Source organism: Cottoperca gobio, chromosome 5, assembly GCF_900634415.1.
Source record: "Cottoperca gobio chromosome 5, fCotGob3.1, whole genome shotgun sequence".
Classification (NCBI taxonomy): Eukaryota; Metazoa; Chordata; class Actinopteri; order Perciformes; family Bovichtidae; genus Cottoperca; species Cottoperca gobio.
Window position 1 is genome coordinate 23294559 of NC_041359.1, and position 23708 is coordinate 23318266.

A 23708-nucleotide genomic window follows, 5' to 3' on the forward strand; every position below is an offset into this window, starting at 1 on the left:
AAACCATTTTATTACATCTCTGTATCTGTTGTTATCTTTAGAGATACTGAACTAATTTAGTGCGATCTCTTTACCATTTATAGGTTTATATACAGATCTATGCAAACTAGTGTCAGATTAGCATACATACCACACATATTTACTTAAATTGGTTTACTGAAGCTACATTTTAATGAAACATCCAACCATATTTGGACATTTCTCACTGCTTGGTAAATGTACTTACTTTCTTCAAGTGAGCTGCTGTTCTCTGCTGTCTGTTACCGGCCAGGTTCCAGCTGATTCTTGAGTGTGGGCTCTTCGTTTTGAGAGGCAATAAAGTCTTTCACAGACACTGAGAGCAACCTAACCCACTGCCTTTTCCCTGTGGCTCCTGGGTATAGGTTTACTCATATGCACTTTGGCATCAAGCAAGTGCTATAGGTTCCTGAAAAGGGGGCACCCGAGGAAATGCAGGAGTGAAGCTTGCTAATCCCTCCCTCCTAAACTGCAGCAGGGTGCTTTTGGCTGCGCTTATTGAAAAGGGAAGTCTCATGAGAAGCGCTTTGGGCTGAGCTGCCTCTCCATTAGCTTAATTGAACATGCTGCCTGATTGTCATCCCAACATTTAACAAGAGGTAAGTGTCATTTCAATGCAGATGTGTTTAGCTCCTTGCATTAGTTCTTTTAAAACATTTGTACAATTTCTTTTTAGAAATATTGGACCATAATGCCAAACGTCTGTCCCAAAAATGTGACAGTTTGCATGAATGTTCTTATTTCCTTATTGACACTGCTCCGGACATATCGGACGAAAAACAAACGGAAAAAGCGAAAACCTCATTCACGTATACTTTTAATATCTTGTTACTTAGTGGCATATATTTTAACATTGTAATAAGAACTTCAACTTTGAAACTGAGAGGTGTCATCCTGCACTGGTCAGACATGTTTTAACCCAGGGTGCAACTGTTGAACTCTCTTCTTCAGTAACTCTAAACTTGATCCAATGTATGACCTTCTAAAGAAATATGCTCAGAGAGGTAATACAAGAAGACTTGGACATAAATTGTTCACATAAAGTTTCATGGAGGTGAACAAGTGGTATGAATTTTGATACTTGCTTGCTATGTCAAGGCCCATGGCTGCCATAGATGCTCAAGTTGATCATCATGTGCACATACAAGTATTTATACATATACATGCATTTTCTGTAAACTGTTTTTCAAAGTGACATGCAGGTCATATTAAAAAATATGTCAGATTGCACACTAGTATTTCAAGCTCCCATTTTATTGAGATTGCAAAGTTAAAAATCCAAACAAACAAAACACAATTCTGGCTTTTTTTGTTTTTCTTCAGCAAAATGTCTACGCCTTAGACTTTATTGTGAGATTACCTTTGAATAAATGTCAGCATGTATAGGAATTGTAGTCAAATAGTTAACAAACTATAAAGAAAGTATCACAGGCAATATTAAATAATCATTCATTCTACATTTGATAGGGTTAGCTGAACTCTAAATATGGTGTGTGTTGAATACTAATATCAACTTCCTGTAAGCGTTTTAATTCTACAATCTTCAGTGTGATCATTTAGTCTGGGAAAAAAAGACAAAAGGCAGTTATTAGTTTCAGATTTCAAAGGTCAATGCAGAATATAGTGACAGCATCTTTATGACTCTGATTTACCTCTGACTGTCAGGTTGGTGGCGCACTCTGCCCTCCCAATAGAGTTTTCTGCAATGATCTTGTACTCTCCGGTGTCTTTAGGTCCAACCCTCAATATGAGCATAGAACAGACTCCACAGGTGTTGGAGATGAAGTAGTTAGTGTTGGTATTCAGACTGATATTGTTGCGGAGCCATGTCACATGAGGTGTTGGATCCCCTTTTATGGCACAGCTCATGTAGCATTCGTACCCTTGTGGAGCGGTGTGCATTCTCAGCGGGACAAGGAACTTGGGAGGACACTCAAGATTACATGCCTTTGTTTCGGGCACGTGCACGGTGAACTTTTCTGGAAAAGAAAGTAGATATGCATTGCATCAAATTAAAATTGGAAGACATGTTTCAACACCGTGTGATTAGAAATGTACAGGCCCTATTTATATACTGAAGTTATTTTATGATGATGCAGCAAAGCTTTCTTTGGAGTATCAAATATCTGTGGAGAGCTATAAAAAATATCTCAAAGATCATTCATTTTGTGTGATAATCAGATCAAATGATGATCAGATGACCAACATAACGGCCAGATTAATCGACTGAATATTGACCGACTGTTGTTAACTCTTCACACAAGGACAGAAATGTTAAAGGCTTGATCTTTAGACTGATAGTGAGGCTTAAAGGTTTGTTGTATTGGCCCTAAAATGTGTTTGCATTTTGTGTACTGACCTATGCGGCAATTAAAAAAAAAATATATATATTAGTTGTATTTATAGGCTTCAATATAGAGATTGCACTGCACACAAATAAAGTTATAACAGCATACAGAAACAATACTGTATATTGGCCCAATCGATACATTTGGCGATGTAATCTTTGTTCATTGTTATGAAAAGATGCATAAAGAAGAAAGTTTCTTGCAGCCTTGAAGAGGAAATATGTGGTTAATATGCAAGTACTGTATTTGCTTAAGCCTGTGTGTTTCACCAAGACACAGGCTTAAGCAAATACAGTACTTGCATATTAACCACATATTTCCTCTCCAAACACAGATGTTGGTCTGTTATTAGACGAACCAGGGAGTCATAAGCATGTACATACCTTTTTTGGCAGAAATCAGCCACTTTTGTGATTCAGAGTGTTTGGAGGAACCCATGTCATTCTTTGCATAGACTCTGAACTGGTATTCTCGGCCCGGCATTATGTTGCAGACCGTGAATCTGTTGTTGAAGATGCGATCTGCAATGGTGTTCCATGTTCTTTTACATGAATCGCGCTTAGTCACCATGTAATGCAGCCTGTCGTCACGTTTCTCATCTGGAGATGCGGTCCATGAAACGGTCACTGTGCCAGGCACGTTTTCATCTGTCTCCACAGGACCTGGTGGCTTCGGCTCATCTGCAGTTCAGACACAAAGTGTGTTATTAATCTACAGCTATATGGAATATTTGGACAGTATTTTACCACACTCACCTGTGACTCTAATTTCAATACTGAATGACTCTTGGCCGACGATGTTCTTGACAATGATGGTGTAGATTCCAGTATCTGAGCGCTCAGCGGAAGGAATAAGAAGCTGGGATGTTGCCTCTGCATTGCTGAGGGTCACCTTTTTAGACACTGGCGATCCATCTTTCAGCCAGATGACCTCAGGCCAAGGAGAGGCCTGCAAATAATGTGAAAATATAATTCTGTCAGAGGATGAAATGAGATCACCATACGAGCCATCTTAATCACTTCCTAACATACCTCAAAGTTAATGTTGAATCGTGCAGAATTTCCTGCTCTCACCACCATGAAACTCTTGATTTTGGCATCTGTGAATCGTGGTCTCACTAGATGAAGAACAGGCAGAAAGTTGGTCATTTATCGTCATTCATTTTGACGTTGAGAATTGCCTTTTTAAGGATAAAGGGCAAACCAGACAAATGAAACAATTCCACTGCAAAAATGCAAACATATTAATAATCTTTTAAGTTATAGTACAATATGCAGTACTGCTGCAATTGTCTGTGCTCTTCATTTGACCTAGAAAAGGATTAATTACTGATCCAAACATAGCCCCACCACTGTAATTCAACAAAATTGAAATTATTGTTGAAACAGTTTGACATAAGTAGCTTTGAAGTGATTTTCTTACCAGGAGGGGGCATAGCGAGGATGTAATTATCCAGCTCCTGTGGCTCTCCCTCTCCTCCGTCATTAGTAGCAATGATTCTCACCCAGTACATGGCCATTGACTTCAAGCCTTTCACTGTATAGAAAGTCATGTTTAGTGCATTTGAATTGCAGCGATCCCATTCTGTGTTCGCTGCGGGCCTGATCTCCACAAAATATCCTTTGGCGTCATCTTCAACCCCCACAATGTCCTTGGGTTTGGTCCAAGCCAGGGACAGGTTAGTGTAGGTGGAATCCGTCACTTTAAAGTCTATGGCTTTACCAGGAGGCTCTGTAACACACGATTCATATTCAGTGCTGCAATTTGTAAGCTGTATGTAGTGTTTATGACTGCTTCTAAATGTCCACCTACTTTTAGGATCTCTGGCAAACACAAACTCAGATGGTGTACTGAATTCACCCGCTCCAGAGTTGTTGATTGCTGACACACGGAATTCGTACTCAATGCCTTCGGCCACATCTTTAACTTCGTATCCTTTACCTGTGTAGAAAAAGCACATGTGCAGTATAGGAATTACAGCAATACATCATTAGACGTTCACTTGTGTGTCGTAACAGGCTGTCACAAAATGATCAAGCAGAACTGATGTATGAATAAGAGAGTAACCTTGGATCATCCCATCAGGTGGGTTGACTGGGCCCCACAGGTTGCTGCCCTTCTTGCGTTTTTCAAGGTTGTATCCCAGAATATTGGTTCCTCCAGTGTTAGATGGAGGAGACCAAGAGAGCTTGATGCAGCCCTTGAAGGCAGTGACAACCTTTGGTGCAGATGGAGAACCAGGGTATGCTATAGACAGAAAAGATTGGGATCTGTAAGTCATTGTATTGTCAAAAATGCAACAACAATTTGTTTGCTTATATCACCAAGTCGAGGCTTGGTGATGTAGGGACTACTTACACGGCTAGTTGAAGAACTACTGTAGCTGGAGAGATAACGGCTAACGTGCTAGCAAGCAGGAACATGCTACCGCTATGCAGTAACAAAAGCCCTCTGAGCTTCTTTCTATTTTCTAATAGTCGCTAACAGGACAATTCATTCACAGGAGGAAGGAGGGTAAAAAGGTAGCAATAGCCTTGTAAAAAGTGTTATTTGTAAGATAACACTGTTTCATAATATTGGTCTGAGTTTACCTTTTGTTCCGGCTTGAATGTCCTCAGTTTCCATCAGCTCACTGGTGCCGATTTCAGTCTCCACTCTGATGCGATAGCAGTACTTCCTGCCGTGGTCTACATCAGAGTCCCTGTATGTGGCCTCTGGACCAATCGGTCCCACCTTCTTCCAAGTGTTGCGGCCAATTTGTTGTCTTTCAAGGATATAGTTGTCTATTTTGCAGCCACCGCTGTCTTTTGGGGCCCTCCACTTGAAGTCAATTACTGAGGAGGAGGCTTCAGTAATATCCAAGGGTCCCATTGGAGGAGTGGGTTTATCTGCCAGAAAGCAAAGCAGCATGTAGAATATTAATCTCTGCTGAAAACTTTAACTCAAATGTAACAAAATAAATCATTTGTAGGCCACTTATTGTAAATGTCCACACACTACATACCCAGTACAACAAGCTGGCTGAAGGCCTCAACAGTGCCAAACTCATTTTTGAGTTTAATCTTCACTTCTCCACTGTCCTTGCGCTGCAGCTTGGTCAGAAGCAGACTGCTGCAGCCATCCGAGTGATCCAACCTAATATTTGTTTCCTCCGAAAGCTCTTCACCCTCAAGGTACCACTGAATCTTTATAGGTTCCCGTCCAACATAAGGTAGTTTGAAGGAAGCTTTGTGTCCTTTTTTCACTGTTACTGGAGTTTTAAACGCTTCCAGTTCCGCGGTAGAAAATCTGGGTGGATCTACAATGGTAAAACCATACAGATGTATATGTTTGAGTTAGTCGTACGCTTCCTAGTAATGTACTTAAGATAAACTTTAGAGTAATCTAAAGTACTCTTAAAAGTCCATTTGCATCACGACCACGACAGTATGCTTATGAGCAATTTCTGTAAGAAAAGTATTTGTACCTTCAACAACAATCAAAGACTCTGTCTTCCGTCCATCTGCTTCAAATTTATATTTCCCAGCGAATTCCTCTGTGACTTTGTGAATTTTCAGCCTGTGGAAAGTTCCTTCTTTTGTAATGGTTATACCCTCAGAGGATTTAATCTGGAAAAAGCAAAACAAATTACTGTAACACAAACATGAAGTCTCATCTGAAGCTCTCACGTACATGAATACAATTCCTATATGGCTATATCACTGCAACAGCATCAAAGCTGCTACATAATAACCCCATTAAGACCCTGGGCTTACCTCATCTCCATCTTTGAACCAAATTCCCTCACAGTCTTCCCTGCTCACTTTGCACTCCAGCTCTGCTGCTTCTCCAACAATGGCTTTGCAGTCAGAAAGCCCGGCATGAAAGTGAACGCCTGGGTCTGAGGATTCATCAACCAGTAAGTTAGTGAATGCACATGGCCAACAGCTGACACTGGCGTACAACTTGTTGTTTCAAGTTTTTGTAATGCATCCATGTATGGAAGTGTACACACTTACCTCACAATCAAACATGACACTTTGTTTTATTATTATTTTGGGCTTTTTTTTTGCCTTTATTGATAGTACAGTCAAAGATAGACAGGAAAAGAGAGAGAGAGGGCTGTGAGTCGGATTTGAATTTGAGCTGTTGAATGTTAACATGTTAAAATGAAGAGACTATATAATCCAGGTTTGTAAGGGACTTGATAAAGATGTCTTCTTGGGTAGCAGCTTGATTGCTTTGTTTGGGAGAGGCCATCTTCAACTTGAAAGCTCATAAGAATATCATCACGAAGGCTTTCACTATGTTACTCTTCAAAGAAGTACACGCTCTCAAAAAGAAAGACATTTCCTTGGTCATTGGCATGGTCATCCTCCAAAGTCACCTTGGGTTCTCTTCCATCTTCACATTACGTAAGAGTGTGTCTACACTATTGAAGATATTGCGTCATTTAAATAATTAACCTCAAAGCACCGACTCATCCTGAATCAACATTTTAAAAAAAAGGCAAGCAAGAGTGTTAACACAGAGCACAGGTGCAGTTAAACATTACTCACACACACACACACAGTTTGCAAACAGTACAAAATAGACGTCGGTTGACACGTACATATTCTGCTGATATCCAACCTGTAGGTCATAGAAATACAATTATATAATCAATGCTGTCCACAAAACATAAGACTACAGTATGTTTTGGTTCATATTGGCCACTATAGACAACAACCATTAGTGCGTTAAATTGGCATTAGCATTTCTTAAAAGCACTCTCAAGGTTAAATCCACTCTCCCGCTGAACTGATCATTCTAAAAGGTGTTTTAACCATTTAGAGATCGAATACATGATTCTGCTCAGTGGCCACACGCGTTTTGTGTTAACCCTCAAACCACTGGAAAAGTCATCTGCTCGTCAAATGACTTTATCAGACAGTGCTTCCCATGCAGCGGTTAATGTAGCGCCAGTAATCTTACCACTAACTTTCTCCACGATCAGTGGGCCTTTCCGTGCGCGGCCTGAACGCTTGGCAGCTACTGCTGGCTCACCGCCGGCTGCACGCTCACCATTTTCAGCAGATTCATCAGAGCCTTGCGTTGGCCCGGTGCCATTATCACCACTGGCACCACTCGCTTCTGTTTCTTTTTATTTTTCAGTTTTAGGGGATATCATCGTAATTACCATCAATCCAATGTTTCTCATTTGCTGTTGGATATGCCTTACAAATAACATTAATGAAAACAATAACAATTAAACCTCAACATGGAACATAAAAACAAGATCAGCAGCAACAACAGGAATAACAAACATTAACTCCGATACAGAAGAAGAAGGTGGTGGAAAAGGTGATATTCAAGATGGCTTCCATAATGAGAAGTGACTTAATTAACTTAAGGGCCTACGTTTTCTTTTTTTTTCGTTTTGCTATAAAGTATCAATTGTTACATGGATACATGGTATCATAAATACACAAGGGGGGTAATACCAGTGACAAAAGTACTGATGGTTATTTTTTATCTAGTGGAATCATTAAAATGAATTGTAGTCTATGAAATGATTAATTGTTTAACAGTATATCTGTAAAAAGTGTCTGTTATGAACAGACACTTTTTATTTTCTCATCTTAATTACTGTAAATCTAGTTATTTCACCATTTTCCATGTTTTACCCTCTAACATAACAAACTGTCACATGAATTAAACGAGGTATTTATAACAACAGAGTCTACAAACATGAAAGCACACAGATAACAAATATAGACATATATCCATATTTAAGTAAAGGGTTAGATGGAGGAGAATTCAGCATAGCATATGCTATACCGCTATCTGATTCTCAGAAGAGGCACACGAACTAAACTCTATTGTATTTTTATTTTGTTATTTTATTAAGGCTCTTCAAGGTTCAAGAATTAATAAACATAACACTGAACCCATGCTACAATCTTTTACTTACTAGACAAAGTAAATTCCCTGAGAGTCAACGAGACCTTTCTAAGCTTTTGTTTTGAAATTCACCTCGGCTGTGTGGAGTTTTTAGCTAATTGTAAGATCGGCAAAACGGAGAATTGTATATACTTATATATTATATACAATTATTGTTAAAGCGGTTGCATCACAGTTTGGAATTTCCTCCAGTTGTGATATCGAAGTCATTTTCATTCCGCAATGACTTCAGTCAGTAAGTTGCCTACAGCATGCAGCTTCGACATCTCTTACCAACGACTGCTTCAGCTTCAACCGCCACATTTTTCTTTTTGGGACGTTTTCCTTTTTTCCCAGACTTCCCACCTTGTTGATTTGTGGTGTCGTTATCATTACTATCTCCTATTAGTGATAATAAGGTCCAACTTCATTCAGAATGTCATACACATTATATTAACGTTGACTTAACGATTGACTCTGACACACTGATATTCATCCTGCATGATCTGAGCAACATCATCATCAGTTCCTTTTTTGTAAATTTTAGTTTCAAAGTTATTCATAAAAATATTATTGATTGTTCATTAAAGATATTAATTAAACATAAGAAAACTTTTATAATGAATATTTTACGAAAGTAAAAATAGAGACTACAACAAAATACAAATATTTTCTATTTATAGTTATTCAAAAGGAAAGACGTTGCCCTATAAAGACGTTTATATTGTATTCTGATTCTGACCTTCTTAAAAGCAATTTGTTGTTAAATCTCAATAAATTGCAATATGAATTATATTCTTACCTGTCACTGTATCTGGAACAAGTGGACCATCTCTCAGTTTCTTGCGTTTCCCTCCTTTTCCACCTCCTCCTCCTTCTCCTCCCTCTCCTCCTTCTCCTCCCTCTCCATCCCCACCTCCTGCTCCACCTCCCGCTCCATTTACAGCTTCACGTCCCGCTCCTTCTCCCGCATTTTCTTCATCAGAATCTTCAAATGAATCGTCCTCAAAATCTTCTTCCAAACCTTCACCACCTCCAGCTCCACCTCCAGCTCCACCTCCAGCTCCACCTCCAGCTCCAGCTCCACCTCCACCTCCACCTCCAGCTCCACCTCCAGCTCCAGCTCCAGCTCCACCTCCACCTCCACCTCCACCTCCAGCTCCACCTTTAGCTCCAGCTTCAGTTCCATGTTGTCCACCTGCACCACCAGCACCAGCTGCACCACCAGCACCAGCTGCACCACCAGCACCAGCTGCACCACCAGCTCCAGCTCCTTGGCCATCAGCCCCGACGCCTCCTGCTCTTCCCGCAGCTGCACCAGCTGCACCACCAGCAGCACCACCAGCAGCACCACCAGCAGCAGCAGCAGCAGCAGCGGCTTTCCTTGCAGCTGCATCCTTTGCCCTCTTTGTCTTTGCAGCATTCTTAGCCTCAGCGTTAGCCGCAGCTTTGTCTTCAGCCGCCTTCTTCTTAGCTGCTTCAGCCTCCACCTGGGCAGCTGCGTCTACAACTTCTCTCTCAGCTTGAGCCTTCTTGGCAATTTCTATTTTTTCTTCCATTTCTTTCCGATATTTTTCCTGTTGTTCTTTAGCTATTTTCAACAGCTCCTCGTCATCACCGCCTCCGGCCATAGTAGCTTTGCGAGTTGCCTTCTTGCCCTTGTTGGCAGGATCCTTGTCAGCTATAAAAGATAATATAGGAAAATGTATTAATTTAAATTGTATTAAATTCAGTATTCAACACATTTCTTTGTGTCAGGGAAAAGCATCTTCAAGGTATACTATATACAGACTGTAAGTATGCATGTAATTGCATTTCATACTGCATGAAGAATAAAAAATAATTTTCTCACCTTCAACTATAAGCCAGGCATTGCAGGATTTGATTCCTGCCACAGCAGCGTAGATACCTCCGTCCAAAGGCATACAGTCCCGCACAATCATCTTGTGGATGAGCTTGTCTTCTGATACAGTGATTTCATGTTTCTCATCATTTGTCAGCGCAGCGCTTTTGCCAAACCAGTTGACCTCATTCAAAGGTGCAGTGAGGACACATTGGAAGAGGGCGTCCTCTCGTTCTTCTGCCTTAACCTCTTTGATTTTGACAGCAAAGTCGACTTCAGGCACTGCGGGATTACATAAAGACACAAAATAGAATAAAAGGTGCAGAGAAAGAAGATTTTCATTTCAACAATCTGTCCCATTTATTTCCTAAACATCTTACCTTTAAATTCTGTGGAGAATACATTGACGCCGCCAACGTCCACTGAGTAGAGTCCAGCATCTTCTGAACCGAGATTTTTAATCGTGAATACATATTTCTTGCCAACTTGTTTCAAATTATGCTTCAACGCTTCGCTGTCTTCTTTGGTGAATGGAATCATGACGCCATTCTGCAGAATTTATGGTCACATGACAATATTAATAATAAATAATGAATAGCAGCAAGATAATACTGGAGTTAGTTGTCAATGCCCCCCACCTTGTACAGGAAGATTTTGCTAGAAGGATCCTTGAGGTCCATGTCCAACTCAATGGTTGCACAGTCGTCGTCTCTGACTTCAATGGGCTTCAGTGTGCTGATGTGTGTCACAAACTACAGTAGAAATAACAACATTTATTTAACGAGTGACGTATAGAGATGTTCAGTTGGACGTGCTTACAATAGAATTAAAGGATAATCAAAAGGGCCCCATACCTCTGCAATCTCCTCCTCTCTCTCTTTCTTCATTTCACTGAGTTTCTTCAACATGCGCCGGAAGTCTGTGATACCGTACTCGGCACAGATGTGCTCGTAGTCTTTCTTATCTGCACTGAGGAGGATTTCCCAGACCTTCTCCTCCGTCTCCATCGGCTTTTCCTCGCGTGTTCCATCGTCTTTGCTGTAGAGAGAGACATTTTAATAAGCCCCACATACCGTGTTTTCCCTTAAATAATCGATCTCATACTTTCGTAGAAAAGGAATAACCTTCATCAAGAACATACCATTATTCTAACAATATTTCACTCACCGTTTTTTAAGCTTTTTTCTGAAGTCCGTTGACTCTGGGGAACCATAATGAAAAACATCAGTCCATCGCTGAATATATATAATCATGCTTTGTGTTTTACATTAGTATTAAAGACAAGCAGGTTCCATTTAACTTCATTGACAGTGTACATATATAGTAGTTTGATTAAAGCTCCATAATAATAATAATAATAATAATAATAATAATAATAATAATAATAATAATAAGCTTTATTTGTATAGCACCTTTCATACAAGAATTGCAGCCCAAAGTGCTTCACAGCAAAAACATAACAATTAGTACAAGATTAGACAGAATAAGAGCATTTACAGTACAATAATCACAGTGTTGATTAAATCATTAAAATTAGTATAAAATAGAAGAATTTAAATAGTATAAAATAGCAGAATTAAAATAGTACAAAATAGCAGAATTAAAATAGTATAAAATAGCAGAATTAAAATAGTATAAAATAGTAAAATAAAAATATTATAAAATAGCAGAATTAAAATAGTATAAAATAGCAGAATTATAATAGTATAAAATAGTAAAATTAAAATATTATAAAATAGCAGAATTAAAATAATATAAAATAGAATTCAAATAGTATAAAATAGCAGAATTATAATAGTATAAAATAGTAAAATTAAAATATTATAAAATAGCAGAATTAAAATAGTATAAAATAGTAGAATTAAAATAGTATAAAATAGCAGAATTAAAATAGTATAAAATAGAATTAAAATAGTATAAAATAGCAGAATTAAATGGTATAAAATAGCATAATTAAAATAGTATAAAATAACATTGGAAATCATGCCTAGTTTCCGTATCTGTGCCGTACTTAACGACCCTCCTGCCGGAAAACCACATTCCTTACACCATTCTTGTAAATGTTTTAAACTATCAGAGCCATATAATTGTTTTCTTTTTATTAAAATAAAACTAGTAGAGGAGAGTGTCTGATCGGATCTAATTGGCACGGCACAGAGTCTTCTTTTATTCCCAAATAAAATCTTACTTTATGTTATTATCTGAATGATCAAACATTACATGAAGCCGTGTCCTTATCGATGCTCAGGCCACAGAAACCTGGAATAACTGAGCGGAAACGTGGATCACAAACCCTCCAGGTGTGTGTCCCGGAGCTTGTGAGCGTTGTGTTGGGTTTATACCGCTTAACATGATTCTGGTTGCTGATAGTCATACTTTTCTGTCATTTTCTTAGACAGCCATTAATGTGTCAAGTGACACAGCGCACAGTGGCACTGCACTGATGTAACAGATGCACCATGACAGGAAGATCTTTCCCAATAATTCCAATTAATGAATAAAATGTCATGTTGCTATGAAAATATATAGGCTCAGGGGAACTGAGCTGCTGCTTCATTCCAAGTATTGATGGCTTAGATGAAAACCATCAACCTCTATTCATCTTTGTACTCAGCTGGATGCCCACTTCCCGAAGAATGTCTTTTTCTTTTTAAATGTGATAAATGTGATTTTAATTGCCGTGTTAGTTTGTCTCATACTGAGTGCGATTTGTGTCTGACAGGCGCGAGGACAGTTTATAAGAGCTCTGTTTTTGTGATGACTATGGCCTTAAAATGGTTAGCCTTGACCTTACAGACACAACACACAAACTATCTTGCTGTACGATTCTGAAACTTTGAGACGGACGTACTCGACACCTCACCTTCTCCTTGTTTCTTTTGAAGTTCCTTGGTCTTAGAGAATCCAACTGTAAACAAACGATCATCTTAATTTTCATTCCCTGTTTTTCACAAATCAATACAAATGTGCCAACTTATCAAGAGGATGTAGAAAGCAACTATAATATAACACACTTAAGAAACACGGCGATTCAAAAGAATAATAAGGATCGCACCCGAAATAACATTGAGGACAACAGTGCAGACAGCCCTTCCATATTCATTGGTGGCAAAGCACTTGTAGGTGTCGGCATCCTCCCCAGAGACCTTAGGAAACTAAGGAAATGCAAACACAGAGTTAATGGCATTTTTATTATCACCCAAAGCAGTTTGCGTCTAAAGACATCGTCACATTACATTTCCGGTCGGTCTCCTATTTGATTCAATTGAAACCCGAACAATTGACAGTTCAAGCATGTGTTTCCTGTTTGTTGCCGTCACCAGCCAACTCCAGCGGATTCGCAGGTCAGGGTTCATCAATTTTGACCGAACGGATGTGCTTGCTCCGTCAAAAGAGAGACAGATGCTCTGGGTTTGAAAATGGAGTAATTATTCTATCTCTCTCAATATTTAGTGCATTATCACATTGTAGTGTTGCTCTCTGTTTACACAGTTTACAGTCTTTGATCAATGTTTCTTTATTTTCCACATCAGAAACCCTTTTTGCGGTCGAGTAGGGATAACATTTCGGTGATTGGAAACATAATGTGACTGTGCCTTTAGGGTTTCTCGCAGATTACCTCAATGGTGTGTTCGCGGGATATGTCGTCATACTTCTGCACGCAGAGTTCCGGGTGAAAAATCAAATCTCCGGTTGCTCTGCTCCATGTTATAGTAGGTGTCGGGGTGCCCACTACTATGGCTTTAAAGATGGCAACCTTACCTGGCACGGGATAAAATTAAGATTTCTCTATTAGTGACAAATCATTTCATCGGTAAAGATGGCCGACACACGGCACATAACCCACATGTAAATAAACAAACATTGTATTTAGATTGTTCCGTTTGGTACATTTGGTGAAGATGTTGTTTTACATGTTTTATTATTTCAAGAATTCAAGTGAAGTGCAATTTACATTTTCAATCCATGTTTTATCATTTGTGGGTATGTGCTCCTCTTTTTTATTTTTTATTTTTCACATGTCACTACATGTGATGCAACTTTATTGTTCTAACTCTAAATAATGACAGATGTATTCTAGACATATTGAGTGTGGTCAGGATAGCTTCTCATCTTTCTTACATGTTGCTTAATTGCCTTTTTTTATTGTCCAAAACAAAATTTTGATGGAAGAGTAGAAAGTAGTCTTATTTATATATATATATATATATATATATATAAATAAATATATATATATATATATATATATATATATATATATATATATATATATATATATATATATATATATATATATATATATATATATATATAAATAATATATATAAATAAGACTACTTTCTACTCTACTTTTTTTTTACTTTATTTAATTAAATTAAATTTGAGATATATTACATTTTATTTAATTTTAGATATATTTAATTTTAAATATATTTAATTTTATTTTAGATATATTTTATTTTATTTTAGATATATTTTATTTTATTTAATTTTAGATATATTTGAGTCCATCTCTCAGAGACATGAAGACTTACCCTCTTGTATAGTCAGAGCGATGGGTTTGCGGGTAAAATCTGGAGTTGTCATTTCCTCCGGAAGTTCCTCCAAAAACTGCGTTATCATGACCCCGGGCACTTTCGACTTCTTCTTGATGCCTGATCAAAGAAATATCAATAATTAGACAAGCTTAGTGAATAGTGGGGACACGTTACACAACATACAGGATATCCAACATCAAAGCATGAAACTGTTAATGACTTATTTTGCGGAGCCACTTCTGTAAATCGGTGAACTTGAGTAAGTACAGTATGTTTACAGAAAAAAGATTTTCTTTTAAGAAAGGCTTACAAAGACTGTATTCAGATTTAGTTCAAAATTGAACATAGAAATCTAAACCCAGACAAACACAAAGTGGTTAAGTGTAAACTTCACACGGTCACATTCAAACATAAGTGAAAGCGTCATGTTTTGAGATTAAAAGGCCACGCTAATAAATCAAATTTATAAAGACGAAAGAAAAGACGAATCAATCCAGTATTGTTATGATTGCTTAATCCTCTTCATTTATTTTAGAATATGTAGCATTTACTGAATAAACTGACGAGTAAATAGGGATGACTTACGCAGATACACAAGTTCTCTACTAAACTAGCGTAACCCTCAATGCCACCTTAAATTGGACCTGGTCAAAAGTTTGTTCTCGTATTTTGCAACAATTCTTCTGCTCTTGTTGCACAGAACAAGTTGATTTACTCTGACGTCTCATGTGTGTTGCTTTGCTCGGACACTATTCTGTGCTCATAAGAAGCAGTACTGTACGACTAACAGTAGGGTCCAATGTCAGAAACCTTCCCAAAGGGAATGTGTCTCATGTGTCATGAAGGTACAGTCCTATATATTATTCTTATTTCTAGCAGAGCTCAGTCTAAACAGAAAGGCCACATGTTTTCTGTGTCCTCTGCCGTCTCTAGAGGTCATCAGGGCACCAATGATCAGTCCAACTAACTCTTTAAGTCATTTAAAACTCTAGAATTATGCAGTGAAGCAGGTTGAAGTGCTTTGCAGAAGTCCAAAACACCTGAGAGTACCAATATGGACTAACCCAGAGCCATCTCGAGGGTTGGCATCACTGAATGCCGATCACAGGGGTTCAGCTGGTCCAGGGATCTTTAATTATTTTCTCTTGGCATGAAAGACCTGCAATAGGCAGACAGTAAACTATAGAATGTAGTTTCAGTGAGGAGAAACGAGCAGGGTGCCTCAGCGTTTTGCAGTCTTAAGCGCATTTGAGGTAAAGTGCTTGCGGCGGGAGCTGCAGAGCAGCATCTTCTGCGTGTGGCAGAGCGCTGACATCGCAAAGGATGACGCGGACATCAGTAAAAGCAAATTTGTTTACATGGAAATATCGATTAGCCTATTAATGTAGAACAGCAGTTAAAGCTATGTTTTCAGCCGGGCATTGATTTCACGGGTCATCAAAAGTCATTTTTGGAGTATAATTGGCATAGATTCAGTGCATAAAGACTCATAAGGATACTGTAGTCCTCAGCAGATGTAACACGAGTTACAGTACGTGCTGGATAAATGCTGTGTATATATATATATATATGTGTATACATATATATGTAAGCATATTCGATCTACATCCACAAACGTCACCAGACTCTTGATATCTTGCTTTCTAACCCTTCGTTAGATGGACGAGCATGTGCTTCGCTTACAATCACTGAAGCTGAAGCTTTCCCTCGTCTGAAAGGCCTGTGGCTGGAAACAACTGAACTGCTCTGATCATTGTTCTAATACAGTTGCGCTGGAGGACTTTTTAACGTCCTTGCTTTAAATTAATTCAATTTCCCAAATGCTTTTTTTTCTCCATTTATTTTTTGTTTAATGTTCTCCCTTTGTTGACTTCATGAGGATTAATTAGAACCTGGAAGCAGACGTTCTGTAGTTTCAACCACTGGATTGAAAGCAGTACAGAAGGTTATTTAAAGTCTCCCCCACTCCTTGTTATTCACTCGTTTCTATTCTGCACTAAATGTATCTATAGAAGTGCATCTCCGACATGAACCTTATGCATGTTGAGTTATGTCTAGTTACGTCGTGAGCTTGAGTGCTGCACTTTCCTCTTTGTGTTTACCTTTTAACATTCGTGTTTTTCTTATTTCATGTTTTGTACAAGCACTTTGAAATGGCTTTGTGTAAGCTTTAAGGTGCTTTACACTGTAGGCTCGTCCTGCCAAATAAATGAAAGAATGAATGATTGATAAGCTTTTTAAAAGCGACTCACCGACACATTCCCAATGTTGTTGTGTTTATTCTCCTCGATGCAGCTTCAGCCTGTCGCCATTGTTGGCCGTGAGGACAGTTCTTCATCTAATATGTAGCTGTAAAGCACTTCCAGTAAATAATGATGAACCCTTTTCATTTGTTTGTCTCAATGTAATTAGATGTTGTTGTCCTTGACTACATTAATCAGCGTGTTCTTGAGATTTAGTGAAAATATCTCCCCTGTTTCTCCTTTTTGTAGATGTGAACTAAAAGCTTTCTTATTTAATTCCATGCCGGTGTTAACGTAGAAAGACAAGTGGCGTCTATGATGTGATGCCTTGGGGTATTGTGTACTTGTGTTGCCGCAAATTCCCTCAGAGCAATTGTCAAAGTAATACAAGAAAGCAAAAAGATATCGAGAGTTGGGTGAGGCTTAAGGGCTCTCAGGGGTTACGGGTGTCGTTCCAGCTGATTACCTGGAGACCTCAATGTTCTGTGTTAACTCGACAGCACATGGTTCTCTTGGACCTGCTTTGAACTGCTAGGATCATAGAAATTGCAATTTTGCGTCTGTGACAGTCCTGGTCGTCACAGTGAAGCCGAGGAGAGCATGAGGGTCAGGCATGAAAAGGCCGTAAATCTCAAGGGAGCACAGAAAGGGTAACTCAAAGTGGGGACTCGGGTTGCCTGGGTGTTCATCGTATGAAAATACCTGAAGTCTTTTTTTATTTACTGATTCCAAATGATTGCGCTTTGCAGTTTATCAATATTTATCTAAGTTTTACAAGTTATTTATGTTCAAGCGTAAAGATTTGCGTGATTTTAAGGGGTCACTTGGTCAGTCAGTCAGTTCGATCTGAAGAGAGAGATAATTCCTCGTCCCTGTACAGCAAGTTCACTTACTGAGACTGAACTGTGCCAACATACTGAACAGGACTAACCAGCATGCGGACATGTGTTTTAAAAGTGGCATTTTCCCTTTTAAATTACAAGCTTAAGTAGACACATGGAAATCCACGACAGCCTTGTTGCTAGAGGTTTGTTTAAAATGTCACAATGAAATGCATCCGTTGCGACACCGAAAGTTGAATCATCCATTTCGGGATGACACCTTTCGAGGCGTGATGAAGACCACACCATACATGCAACTCACCCAACGTGGAGTCATGCACTTACGGACGGTGAGTCGTTTGTGTAATTTGATTTTTTGCTCGCATACCTTTGTCGTCCGGTTGAAATCCCTCTGCATCGTCGACTAAACACTCAACGTGACAGTAGAAGAGGGAACAGGACAGGTAAATATTCATCCTGACGAAAGCACCATGGCAGGTGGAGCTTCGACAGGATTATATACACAGTAAACATAAAACACCACAATATACAGTATAACCCAGGAACGGGAAGCACAAACACAGAACACAACTTAGGCACACATCACACGACAGACGATGGTTAGTCATAGACAGAATATACAGCATGTGAGCAAGATGTTGTTACAGCAGCATGGACATAGCTGTGCTGTGCAGTTGCTGGTTAGACTTAACTTCAAGCTCGCACCGGTATTTTCTCATGGCTGACATCTCAGGACGACTCCTGCGCCGAGCTCGAGAGAAGTAATGACTGTGGAAAAGCAACTTGTAGAAAAATAAAGTTTTAAAATGCCTTTCATTTGGTCTTCTATCCAACAAGGACACAATCTAATTTTCCATCCTGGCAGGGGCTTGCGACTGATGAATGTGTTGATCATCCTCGTTTAGAAGCAGCTGTATTATTAGTATTGTTTTATTGATTTCTTTTAAGTCATGAGGAGATTTTATTTTTCGCTTTTGCTCTCGCTCAGTGACTGCAGCATCCTTTGCATCTCATCTTCGGAGCTTCTGCGTTGATTTGTTTTGACACGCATCTTTATAAATCACATCCTTAGGAAAACAGAGGGCGATGAATGATGTGGTCGGAGCTTCATTCAAACTTGTTGCTTTTAGACGGCAAAAAGCCTCCATTGAAAAGTCACATCTGTGTCCTCGCTGACGAGAAGAACTCCTTTGCTGTTGAGCTTTCTTGCAAAACCAGGAATAATATTTGGAGGGCTTCTCTTCTCAGGGGGCTTATCTTCTTTTTCTCTCAGCAGAAATGTTCAGCCCTTAACATCATTCAGCAGTTTTCAGATGTCTTCCACGTCCTCCAAGAAATATGCATCGTGTAGACACCGACCTTTGACCCGGTAAGCTTCCCAGGGGTTTTCTTGTCTTGCGATGTTTTTATATTTCTCGACCGCGTTCTCACATGAATCTTTATTTTGTATAAAGATGAGTTGTGTAAGTCAAATGCATCCTGTTCATCATCCTTCCTCAGATGGGGGCGGGGGGGGGGGGGGGGATACAGGCGGAGACAGCTGCAATGCAAACACTTGACTGAACTATCATCACCCTGCACTTACCCGCCTGCCCAGCGGCAGTTTGATCGGTCACCTTTGACCTCTTCCACATCTTGTCTTTCCTCTCGTGCTGATTCAGAAGCCTCTGCAGCGAGAAAGACAGAAGATACAAGAGGAAATATTTAGCACGGCATATATGCATTGATAATCGGCGATATTCAGTCAGACGTATACTTTCTCAAAGGTTTTCATGGATTTATTCAGCTGTTCTGAACTGCTCAGATGGTATTTCTCTAAAGCTCACTGCAGTTACTCTAACCAGTCAGTAAGAGGCAGCAGCCAGTGTTTTTTACAGTCACTGTGAATGTCCACCCCAGGAATCCTTAGGAGCCAAGTGTTAATTAAGTCGGAACTTGTTGAAGCCCTAAATAATCAGGGTGAAGACTTAGGCTTAGTTATGAAATCCTCACGCTGCCACTGCTATAGCCTCCCACTCCCGAGGTTATGAAACATCACTTTATGCCATTGCTATTTTTTGTTCTTGTAAAATGTGACCTAATGACTCAAGTTAAGACGTCTAAACCTTCTCATTGGACAGGGACTTAAAGTAGGTGCGGTTATATTTGGGAAATTAATATTATTGTCATTATTACTTTGCAGCTGAACAAAGATTTGAGGAGGTGAGTCCTGTTTGAATTCTGCTTTTAGTGCACACTGTGAATAACTTTGCACTTGTGTCTTTGCTTGCATAACCTAATTTGATAATTCCCATTCTTGAACTATCTATTATTAGGATTGTGTTTAATGCTTGCTTTTGTGCACATGCTCATGTTGTCTAATTTAATAGATAAAAAACATATTGTGCCTGGTTTACTAAAGGGTTCTATATTTCATGCTCCAACTCCTCTCAACCTTTAATAAAGCCCCTGAAGACTGGGCTTCAAATGTTCTATTCATCTATTCCTTTAAGTGTTTGTGACACTCAACACGTCAGATAATCTGCTCATATGTGATCATGTAAAACCCAACTGCTCAGCATTACAAGCTGTTTTAGAAAACAGATTTCCAGGGGCTTTGAACAAATGGAAAACAGTCGAAAGGCTGAAATGTCTCTTTTGAAAGGAGAGTCTGGCTTTGTGAAAGTGTGACTTCTCTTCGTGACATTATTTCACTAAACACTAGGGTTATAATGATCCATGATGATGGTGGATATATCGATTCAATCAGCGATCCAATATACAGATTTCCTTGACTGATAAAATACAAATATGTATGTAAGAAATGTGGCACTTTATAGCAGCAGGAGGTCTATTTTTTATTCTTTTCATTAAAAAGAGAAGATTGTCTTTCGTATAAATGTCTGGCAGAGCTCTGAATAAAATTGTCAAATTATATTATAGTCGTTTTTGCTGAGCTGATGCAACTGATTGTGATAAATGGGCATTTGATATTGTTTTATATCGACCTCACACACACACACACACACACACACACACACACACACACACACACACACACACACACACACACACACACACACACACACACACACATTTCACCTCAAAATCTAAATATTTACAGTCTGTCCTTATTTCCCTCTGAAAGTACAACCTGCAGTCTTGTAAAGTAAGCGTTTTATTTTTAGAAGTGCCTGTACTCCGGCATATGTTCAGAAAGGTTCTGGCTCCAGCAGCGATCTTGGCTGATGCTGGATGTTGAAAATGAACCACACAACACATATGGTAATATAAAAACAGGCTGCAACAGGAGACATGTTGGCAGGAGGCCCTTTGCATCATCTTCCCTCTCACTGAATAGTTTTGCCATTTTAGCTCATTGCATTTATAGTTTTAAAGTTTGTCTGAGGCTCTCATGTGGATCAAATTAAATGTGACTGGAGGGGAGGTGACGTGGAAGACAAAATAACTGTCAATAGCTTCTGAGCATCTTTCCAAGTCACTGTCCTTGAGATTTTAAACATTTGTGCTCCGGGCTGTATTACAGTAAAAACTTCTGTTGCTTTAAAAAATAATAATAATAAGAGCATAACAACATTACATCTCGCCGGTATGTAGGCAGGCCGGCTGTCACTGCAGGCAACAAAACAAGTCACCAAGCTTAAAATTAGAGACGATCTGAAATGTTGGACCGCTGTAGCGGAAAGAAAATCTATCCAGCTCATCAACTCTTGAGTTTATAGTCACCTTCGCTCGTCTATGTTTGCATATCACTCTGTTATTTCCTCCACACACGATCATAAAGGAGAAAGTAATGTGATATAAATATCATTTATGAAGTTAAGGTCTTAATTAAAAGAGATCCTCGTGGTAATTATTTGCTCCTGTCGTATTTTGGACAGTTTGTCTCGTTACTAACCCCGCTTGATTCGTCACTAACGTGCGTGACTTTGTGTGATCTTCCTCAGCTGTCCGTGCATCGTCCCACCCCTGCGATGTTTTGTCTGTAATCTCCTGTTTGCGTGTGTAAAACACCACTAATCCCTTGAATGACATGTTGTACAGTGACAGTCTTCAGAAGATGCCAGCTATTTAGAGTTGTTTAAAGTTTGTAAAAAGAAATAAAGATGAGAGAGGCTGCACAGCAGACAAACAAATTATGCCTAATGTGTCAGTAGTACGTGACATGTCTCATGGATTCAGTAACCCACTGCAGATGACTGCACCACTGACCACACACTATTGAAATGGCATCTGGTAGCTTCTCAAATGTCCCTCACTGCATTTTCTTCACACGCCACTGACTGCAGCAGAGTGTTAGAGACAGAAAGTGTCTTCGGCTGTGTAACTCACAAGGCCCTTTGGTGTCAAATGAGCGGCAATGAGTAAATCTACGTCCCAGTTGATTTGCTCATTTGATCAAAGCCTGACAAGTTGCTACATACAGTATATGTCTTAGACGTGTGACGTGTGGCAGCATGTTTTGATCGGTCTGGGTTTATTCTCAATTACTTTTTGGCCTCATCTCTTAAATTGATTGTGTCCTTCTCAGATCTATAAAGCTTGACTGCATTGAAGATCGTTCCTTTTTTACAAAAACACATTCTGCTTGTGCTTGAGACACGAGCACAGAGAGAGAACGACTACAGTGCGAAACAGTAGCAACCACAGTCCTGTGTCTTTCTTTTTAATGTAAAAATCCTATTTTCTGCCAAAATCCAACCCACACCCTTCACGCAGCACTCCGAATCTCAGGCTGCATATCGATTTGATACCTTCATCTAAAGTTAGTCATCACCCGACAACCTCACAGCTCTGACCTCACCGCTATGATCCAGCTTCCCAGATTTTAAACCGTGAAATTCAAACTGAGAAGCCTGCATGCCTCACTAAAGTGATTTCATGCACCAACACCAAATATGTGTGTCCTCTGTGTAACTAAATCCTGTACAAGGAATATCAGAATTACATGATATTCACGGTTACACACTCTGTAATTTGAGCAACTAAAATGAGATAGCACATAAAATTCTATGTTCTCTTAAGTCACGTTATTGCTCGTTAAGCGCGGCACGACGCATGTATACGTTACACACTTGTATGTACGATTTAGGGTTATTTACTGCACCTGTTTGTGCACCTGCTCTCAAAGTGCTGACGTCTCCAGTGACGGTACACTTTGTGTTTTTATCGCAGGGGCTGACTTACAAGAACTCGGCTTACTGTAATCCTTTTCTCTTCTCTGCTCACATTTTCTCATCCAGCCTGCCTTCGTTTTGAGGGCCACCTACCTGCTCACAGTCCTCAGTGCTCTCAGCTCTGTTCCCTTTCAGGCAGCAGTGTGGTCACACTGTGCCTTCGCCTAATTCTTTCAAAGTAATAGATCCTTCCAGCAGCGTGCAAGTCTGTGCTTGATGCTCCTCTACTGCCTTAGACCCTGTGACTGCCAAAAGCTGTTTAGGCTTTTTTGTATTTGTGGTGAGTCCAAGACATTGGAGGTTGGGTGGGCGGTGAAGCACAGAGGGGGAAAAGTGAAGGGTGGGTCAGAGAGCAGGTTAAATACCTCTTGAAGAGTCATTTGTTCCTGTAAACCAGATGTGGTGACGCAAATGAAGATGTAATCTAGATTTATGGGAGTTCACAAGTTTAGGAGGTGTGCTATGTGTAAGTGCGCTGCTAATGGGATTGTTTGACTTTTGAAGTCCCGACTTGAATTCTATTTTATGACAATAAAGAAGGTAAAACTCATGTTGTTTTTGTTCATTCATGTTAAATGCACATGAAAAGCTGCACATAAGACCGTAAACGTTAACTCCCAAGCTCCTCAAAACAGCAGCTGGATGTTTTCACTAAAATCCACATTTGTTTGTGTGCAGCGATGTCAGAATGCTGTCCAATGCATTTCTGTATTTTGTGGGATTGATTTCCTGTAATTATGTTTAGTGGATGTGATACCTTATCGACATTAACTGGGACATATTAATCACCATCCTGCC

At 39.4% G+C, this 23708-nt stretch overlaps 1 protein-coding gene and 1 long non-coding RNA gene across 2 annotated transcripts; both read right to left on the reverse strand.

Annotated features, from left to right (window-relative positions):
- Positions 1–1251: 1251 nt before the first annotated feature.
- On the reverse strand, positions 1252–23199 carry LOC115008423 (immunoglobulin-like and fibronectin type III domain-containing protein 1). Its single transcript, XM_029432030.1, has 23 exons — positions 23004–23199; positions 19319–19400; positions 14646–14765; positions 13730–13872; positions 13166–13265; positions 12974–13018; positions 11278–11311; positions 10965–11148; positions 10749–10862; positions 10491–10659; positions 10120–10392; positions 6122–6246; positions 5833–5974; positions 5371–5664; positions 4958–5254; positions 4434–4613; positions 4179–4307; positions 3789–4097; positions 3398–3483; positions 3122–3314; positions 2750–3046; positions 1671–1997; positions 1252–1579 (listed from the first exon to the last, which is right to left on the reverse strand). The coding sequence occupies exons 2-23, from the start codon at positions 19365–19367 to the stop codon at positions 1575–1577; spliced, it is 3615 nt and encodes a 1204-aa protein (XP_029287890.1). The 5' UTR covers positions 19368–19400; positions 23004–23199; the 3' UTR covers positions 1252–1574.
- LOC115008426 (uncharacterized) lies at positions 6337–9096 on the reverse strand. Its single transcript, XR_003832288.1, has 3 exons — positions 9070–9096; positions 8562–8669; positions 6337–6977 (listed from the first exon to the last, which is right to left on the reverse strand). It is a non-coding gene; the product is annotated as an uncharacterized LOC115008426 (long non-coding RNA).
- Positions 23200–23708: the final 509 nt, after the last annotated feature.